Source organism: Nothobranchius furzeri, chromosome 7 (assembly GCF_043380555.1).
Source record: "Nothobranchius furzeri strain GRZ-AD chromosome 7, NfurGRZ-RIMD1, whole genome shotgun sequence".
Lineage (NCBI taxonomy): Eukaryota > Metazoa > Chordata > Actinopteri > Cyprinodontiformes > Nothobranchiidae > Nothobranchius > Nothobranchius furzeri.
In genome coordinates this window covers 63,937,437-63,944,936 of record NC_091747.1, presented here as the reverse complement: position 1 = coordinate 63,944,936, position 7,500 = coordinate 63,937,437, and the positions used below count along the sequence as shown (strand labels likewise).

Below are 7,500 nucleotides of genomic sequence, written 5' to 3'. Positions count from 1 at the left end.
GTGACCAAAGCCTACTGGTTGTGCAGCACCAGGCTAAAGGTCAAAGGTGACAGATCATCTGCTGCTGTGGCCCCCAGACTCTGGACCTCTCTCCCCCTGAGCCTGAGATCAGTGGACTCAGTGGTCTCCTTTAAACTCACCTGTTCAGGTTTGGTGGGACCTTCATCACCCTCTCCTGGTTCTGCTCTCCTCCACTGGTTTCCCGCTCTCTCCCATTCCATACACTTTTTGTTCTTATTCTCATGATGTCATGATGATGGTAGTGTGTGTGTGTGTGTGTGTGTGTGTGTGTGTGTGTGTGTGTGTGTGTGTGTGTGTGTGTGTGTGTGTGTGTGTGTGTGTGTGTGTGTGTGTGTGTGTGTTCTGGTACCTGGAAGCAGACGGGCTGGTGGATGTCCGACACTCTGAACTGTTCCAGGAATCGTTCATCCTGACTCCAGAACACACGGATGTCTGGGATACTGAACAGAACCATGGCGAGCCTCTCCAGACCCAAACCAAAGGCCCAGCCCACTTTGTTGTCTGCTCCAGCTGTAAACAAACAAACAAACATCATCAGCTGGACCCTAACTCCAGCACCAGTAGATCCATAGGTTCTGCAGGGTTCTGGATAGACGGAGAAAATCTTCCATTCCTTAGAGGAGAGAGAGATTAAAACTGAATTGCAGCTTTGAGAAAAGGTTCAGAACCGGGCCCGAGTCCAAAGACTGGATCAGGGTCCAGTCAGAGCCAGGAGAACCAGTACTCTTGGATAAATCTTTAACATCAGCAAGATCACAGAACCGAAGCCTCCACCTGGTTCTGGTTCTGTGGAATGAAGGACCGTGGGTAAATCCTTGCAATTCAAACAGGTTTGGTCTGGAACCAGAACCAGAACCCGGTCCAAAGTTAAACAATACAGAAAGCTGTGGTTCCACCAGGAGACAGAAACACAAAGCAAGGTTTGCAGGATGAACACACACACACACACACACACACACCTTGGTGGTCCAATCAGCTGTCAGGGAAAGTGGTTTCTATGCTAATGACCTGGAGGTCGGGGGGGGGGGGGGGGGGGCTGCAGAAATACATTCTGGCTCCCCCCCCCCCCCCCCCCCACACACACACACACACACACCTGAGGAGCTTCATGGTGGCTCTGATTCATTTTTCCTCTCAGCTGATCGGAGCTTCCTCCTTGCTGGTCTTCCATGATCTGGATTACTGATGAACCTCATCTGAACCCAAGGCCCTGGTTCTGACTCGGTTTCAATAAATATCCAAACAGAACCAGGAGCCCCCCCCCCGCTAATTAAATTTGTCCTGAATAATTTCCGTGGGCGTTCCGGGAGAGCGTTGCGGTTTCATCCTGATGAGGTGTGATGATTAAAAACGAGCCGCCGTGACAGAAAACAGGGCTGGTAATGAGCCGGGCCGAGCGGACCGGTACCAGAAGCTTCAAACCACATTCACAGATTTAATGAGACAAAACTACAGCAGATAATTAATCCAGAAACTCCGACTGAGGAGATATAATCACAACAAACCGGCGCTCCTGGTGTTGAATCTGTGGCGCCGAGCCAGAACTTCCATTCCACTTCCACTCCTTCGCTCCAGCGCTCCACTTCCCGGTCCATCCCAGCACTGAACTTTAAAGGCGCTTTACGGAGTTTTAATTTTTATGCTCGTGATCGCCCCCTCAGGCCAAAAGCGTAACGGCAGCTACAATAGTAGGCTCGTGCACGAGGCGCGCATGCTGTACGTGCACACTCCTTAACGAAAATAACAGCTGAGACAGTCCCTTGTGTGTGTGTGTGTGTGTGTGTGTGTGTGTGTGCGTGTGTGTGTGTGTGTGTGGCCCGGAGGACAGAGGACAGGAGAACGTGCAGCTAATTAATTAAATAATGTGGTTCTGTAGCTTTCTCTTCAGCACAGCCGACAAAGGTTTATGATGGGTCAGTCCTCCTGCATGCTCAGATCATTCCCTTCCCTTGCTTGAAAAATTGTTCCAAAATGAAAGTTGAACCCACATCTTTTTATCTGTGAATTCAATGTCGTTCGGCGAGTCTCAGATAAAAATTTGGGCATCTTACTGTAAAAAAAACAAACCATTAATGTAAAAAAGAAACTCTAAATAAACTATGTTCACATCCAGAATCGAACCTGGATCTTCTGCATGGGAGTCTGACGTCTTACTAGGCGAGCTAAAGCACCAGTGATGTCCTTTGTATCTGTCACATTTATATCCTTGATGACAGCTGAAACAACGTTCAAAGAACGGTTCGGAGTGAAAATGACTATTATGTTGCTAATTAGCAGGAAATATCTAGAAGAAAGTTCTACAGAAAGTAGCTAAGGGTCCTCAGAAATGTAGCTAGCTTTGTCACTAGGCGTTAGGAACAGCGACAAAGTGGCACTGCCTCTCTCTCTGCTGCTAAAGCTACGGATAGCAAACGCTACGGGCGATGCCTGAGCGTGAACGCGCATGAAGCAGCCTGCTCGACCCGAGCATCTCTCTTTTTCTGTGATTTTACAGAAAAACAGGCAATCCCAGTAAAAATGCCAGGGCTCATTCTACAGGACCAGGGCGTTGCAGGAGAACGTATGAAGAAGACATTTATTATTTCTATACATGTTTTGGCTGTCACACTTCCATAATGACCCTTTAAGGACTCAGGGGCTACTGCCCCCTCAAACATGACCTCTAGGGGGCAGCAGGATAAAAATGAGACCACTTCCCTGTTTCCTGATCCTAGTCTACTCTCACCTGAAGACCCGAGCTCAATCAGGAAACCAGCTGATCCATCAGCCCGAGTTTGTGACAGAACCGGTTAGAACCAGTTAGAAGAGAAGCTCGATGCCCGGGGGCTCCCCGCATGAGCTACATCTGTCACCATTAGTGGAGCCAAACAGACCATTGGCAGCCTCCAGAGGCTCCTCCCACCCCCAACGCCCTGATTTACAGATGGAGACACAAGCGCCAGCTGAGCGGCAGAAGGACGAGCTTCAGAGCCAAACATCAACAGGAAGGAGAACAAACGTTAGTTTAGCAGGTGAACAGCAGCTAACCGTAAACCCCAACCGGGTCAGGAACTACGCCCGACGTTTTAGTGAAGATACCGCCCCATCACCAGTGAATGAATGAATGAATGAATGAATGAATGAATGAATGAGGGTTATGGAAGCAGCTGCTTTGCTCCTGAATTACTTATGAGTTAAACATAAATTATGTAGTGACTAGTAACCAGGCAACAACTGGGATTATCCTGCTGGTGATGGATCGATACGCTGGGGAGAGTGTGTGTGTGTGTGTGTGTGTGTGTGTGTGTGTGTGTGTGTGTGTGTGTGTGTGTGTGTGTGTGTGTGTGTGTGTGTGTGTGTGGAAATACATCTCTGAGGTGAAAGTAAGAGAATCTGAAACCATCTGGTATCAAACGTTTGTGAGAAGATCCATTTGTTGGGTAGATGGAACAATTTAACGTATTCATTCTCGATTTCATCTCCAGCTCCTCCCAAAGCTGTCTCCTGCTCCTCCGACTCCTCCTGCTCCTCCGACTCCTCCTGGTCCTCTCGACTCCTCCTGCTCCTCTGACTCCTCCTGCTCCTCCGACTCCTCCTGGTCCTCCGACTCCTCCTGGTCCTCCGACTCCTCCTGGTCCTCCGACTCCTCCTGGTCCTCCGACTCCTCCTGGTCCCCCGACTCCTCCTGGTCCTCTGACTCCTCCTGGTCCTCTGACTCCTCCTGGTCCTCCGACTCCTCCTGGTCCTCCGACTCCTCCTGGTCCTCCCGACTCCTCCTGGTCCTCTCGACTCCTCCTGCTCCTCCCGACTCCTCCTGCTCCTCCCGACTCCTCCTGCTCCTCTGACTCCTCCTGGTCCTCTGACTCCTCCTGGTCCTCCGACTCCTCCTGGTCCTCCGACTCCTCCTGGTCCTCCGACTCCTCCTGGTCCTCCGACTCCTCCTGCTCCTCCGACTCCTCCTGCTCCTCCGACTCCTCCTGGTCCTCCCGACTCCTCCTGGTCCTGAGTCAGAGACATGACCCAGAACCTGAGAACCACTGGAGATGGGTTCTTCAGTACTTCGATGTAAATCGGACCGAACAGAAACTTTAGATCTGGTGAATCTTCGGATCGTTTGAATGTTCAGCAGATTTATTTAAAGTTGTGAATAAATGAAATGTTTAGTTATTTAATCTCCAAATCCAACGCCGCTGACTCAGCAACAGGTTTTATTTGGGAACATGACTCAGCGTTTCCAGGTTCTGCTCTGATGCAGTGAAATAAAGACGAGGGCAGGAATCATCACTTCCTGTCTGGATTTAGATCCAGGCTGGAACGTGACTCATGCTTCCAGATGTCCTGGTCCTGCTGACAGACTCAGAGCTTCAGCGCCTGCTCCGGATGGATCCACCTGTCCCTAGAAGCCTGCCGCAGGTGTGTGAGCGCGGTCACACGGCAGAGATCCGCTGGTAATTACAGCTGGATTACTGGGAAGTGGCCGGGACTTGACGAGGTGAAGCAGCCTGATCCTGTGCTTAGTGGAGGCTCGGACCATTTCTCACCAGCCTCTGAGACGAGGAGGGTCTGATGAGGTCAGAGCTCCTCCGCGCTGTCGGTTATTCTGATTCAGGTGAACATCAGAGATCAGGCTCATCTACTGAGATCTGGGAATACCGTCACATTCCTGTTGGAAAACCAGAGAAGAAATAATGCTTCCCACGCCGAGCCACGCTGGAGCAGAATTCTTCGTTTTATTTATAATACTCTCACAGAACCAAACCAAACCCGTTCATCAGCTGCCAGGAGGTCCAGGCTGGACCTCCTCCTGATTTCAGCCGAGCTCCGTTCAGACGGCTCATCCTGATGTTGAACTTCCTAAGGAGACGCAAAGATGGCTGACGCCCAGAATAACGACATCAGCTGATTTAATCTGAGGTTTTATCCGAGCGTAAAACGCTCAGAGGAACTTGGACCTGGTTCTGCTCTCCTGAGGAGCATCCTGGGCTCTTTACTCCACTCCAGGAGTCCATTTGACCCGGTTCTGGCTCCATCAGGCCCAGTGTTCTCATTAAAAACGGGACAAACGGGACCGCAGACTGGATAATGAGACACGAAGCTTCAGCCAACAGAAGGGAAATCCCCCAAACTCACCTTTACTGGCGTGTGTGTGTGTGTGTGTGTGTGTGTGTGTGTGTGTGTGTGTGTGTGTGTGTGTGTGTGTGAGTGTGTGTGTGTGTGTGTGTGTGTGTGATGGCAGTCTGCCTCTCCATCTGTCAGAAAACAGAACGTCAGACTTTATTTCTGCTGCAGGTAAGACAGAACTCTGACCTCAGCATGTCACCTGGACTTCCTGCAATTACACACTACAATCCTGTGAGTGGTTACCATGGTAACACAGAGGCTGGAGCATGAATATGCAGATAAATAAGGCCAGGGTCTAGGCGTTGTTGTTGTTGGCGTGGTCTGTTTACTTTAGTCCTCCTGTCTCACCGCCTGCTCAGCTCCTGGACCTGACTGGTGTCCTGTTGGCCCGGGTCGGCTGGGTTTACTTCCTGGAATGGTCTCAGATTTTATGAATAAATGTTGTTATTTGGAGAGTGACCATGAACCCTTATTTCCTGGTTTATTAGTGTGACCCAGTTTACTACTGGTTTATCTCTGATGAACGCTGAACTCGTCTGACCTCTGTGACCTCAATCATCAGGAAGAACCCAGGACCTCAGGAGACTCTGAAAGGTTTGAATCGCTCTCGAATGTCTTCTATATCCTGTCCAGTCTAGGCCCGGTCTAAACCCAGTCTAGGCCCGGTCTAGGCCCGGTCTAAACCCAGTCTGGATCTGGTCTAGGACCAGTCTAGACCCGGTCTAAACCCAGTCTGGATCTGGTCTAGGACCAGTCTAGGCCCGGTCTAAACCCAGTCTGGATCTGGTCTAGGACCAGTCTAGGCCCGGTCTAAACCCAGTCTAGGCCCGGTCTAGACCCAGTCTAGGCCCGGTCTAAACCCAGTCTGGATCTGGTCTAGGACCAGTCTAGGCCCGGTCTAAACCCAGTCTGGATCTGGTCTAGGACCAGTCTAGGCCCAATTTAAACCCAGTCTGGATCTGGTCTAGGACCAGTCTAGGCCCGGTCTAAACCCAGTCTGGATCTGGTCTAGGACCAGTCTAGGCCCAATTTAAACCCAGTCTGGATCTGGTCTAGGACCAGTCTAGGCCCGGTCTAAACCCAGTCTGGATCTGGTCTAGGACCAGTCTAGGCCCAATTTAAACCCAGTCTGGATCTGGTCTAGGACCAGTCTAGGCCCGGTCTAAACCCAGTCTGGATCTGGTCTAGGACCAGTCTAGGCCCGGTTTAAACCCAGTCTGGGTCTGGTCTAGGACCAGTCTAGGCCCGGTTTAAACCCAGTCTGGATCTGGTCTAGGACCAGTCTAGGCCCGGTCTAAACCCAGTCTGGATCTGGTCTAGGACCAGTCTAGGCCCGGTCTAAACCCAGTCTGGATCTGGTCTAGGACCAGTCTAGGCCCGGTCTAAACCCAGTCTGGATCTGGTCTAGGACCAGTCTAGGCCCGGTCGAAACCCAGTCTAGGCCCGGTCTAGACCCAGTCTAGGCCCGGTCTAAACCCAGTCTGGATCTGGTCTAGGACCAGTCTAGGCCCGGTCTAAACCCAGTCTGGATCTGGTCTAGGACCAGTCTAGGCCCAATTTAAACCCAGTCTGGATCTGGTCTAGGACCAGTCTAGGCCCGGTCTAAACCCAGTCTGGATCTGGTCTAGGACCAGTCTAGGCCCAATTTAAACCCAGTCTGGATCTGGTCTAGGACCAGTCTAGACCCGGTCTAAACCCAGTCTGGATCTGGTCTAGGACCAGTCTAGGCCCAATTTAAACCCAGTCTGGATCTGGTCTAGGACCAGTCTAGGCCCGGTCTAAACCCAGTCTGGATCTGGTCTAGGACCAGTCTAGGCCCGGTTTAAACCCAGTCTGGATCTGGTCTAGGACCAGTCTAGGCCCGGTCTAAACCCAGTCTGGATCTGGTCTAGGACCAGTCTAGGCCCGGTCTAAACCCAGTCTGGATCTGGTCTAGGACCAGTCTAGGCCCGGTCTAAACCCAGTCTGGATCTGGTCTAGGACCAGTCTAGGCCCGGTCTAAACCCAGTCTGGATCTGGTCTGGGACCAGTCTAGGCCCAGTCTAAACCCAGTCTGGATCTGGTCTAGGACCAGTCTAGGCCCGGTCTAAACCCAGTCTGGATCTGGTCTAGGACCAGTCTAGGCCCGGTCGAAACCCAGTCTGGATCTGGTCTAGGACCAGTCTAGGCCCAATTTAAACCCAGTCTGGATCTGGTCTAGGACCAGTCAAGGCCCGGTCTAAACCCAGTCTGGATCTGGTCTAGGACCAGTCTAGGCCCAATTTAAACCCAGTCTGGATCTGGTCTAGGACCAGTCTAGGCCCGGTCTAAACCCAGTCTGGATCTGGTCTAGGACCAGTCTAGGCCCAATTTAAACCCAGTCTGGATCTGGTCTAGGAC

At 51.4% G+C, this 7,500-nt stretch overlaps 1 protein-coding gene across 3 annotated transcripts in view; it reads right to left on the bottom strand.

Moving 5' to 3' along the window:
- Positions 1–7,500, bottom strand: part of fars2 (phenylalanyl-tRNA synthetase 2, mitochondrial) — a 101,106-nt gene that overhangs the window by 44,348 nt on the left and 49,258 nt on the right. The window contains exon 9 of one of the 3 annotated variants that reach the window (XM_070553519.1): positions 371–531. In XM_070553519.1, the coding sequence (XP_070409620.1) occupies positions 371–531 (161 nt within the window). Of the gene's footprint in view, positions 1–370; positions 532–1,102; positions 4,003–7,500 lie in introns of those variants that run through there. The other 2 variants (XM_070553520.1, XM_070553518.1) reach the window with 2 other exon arrangements.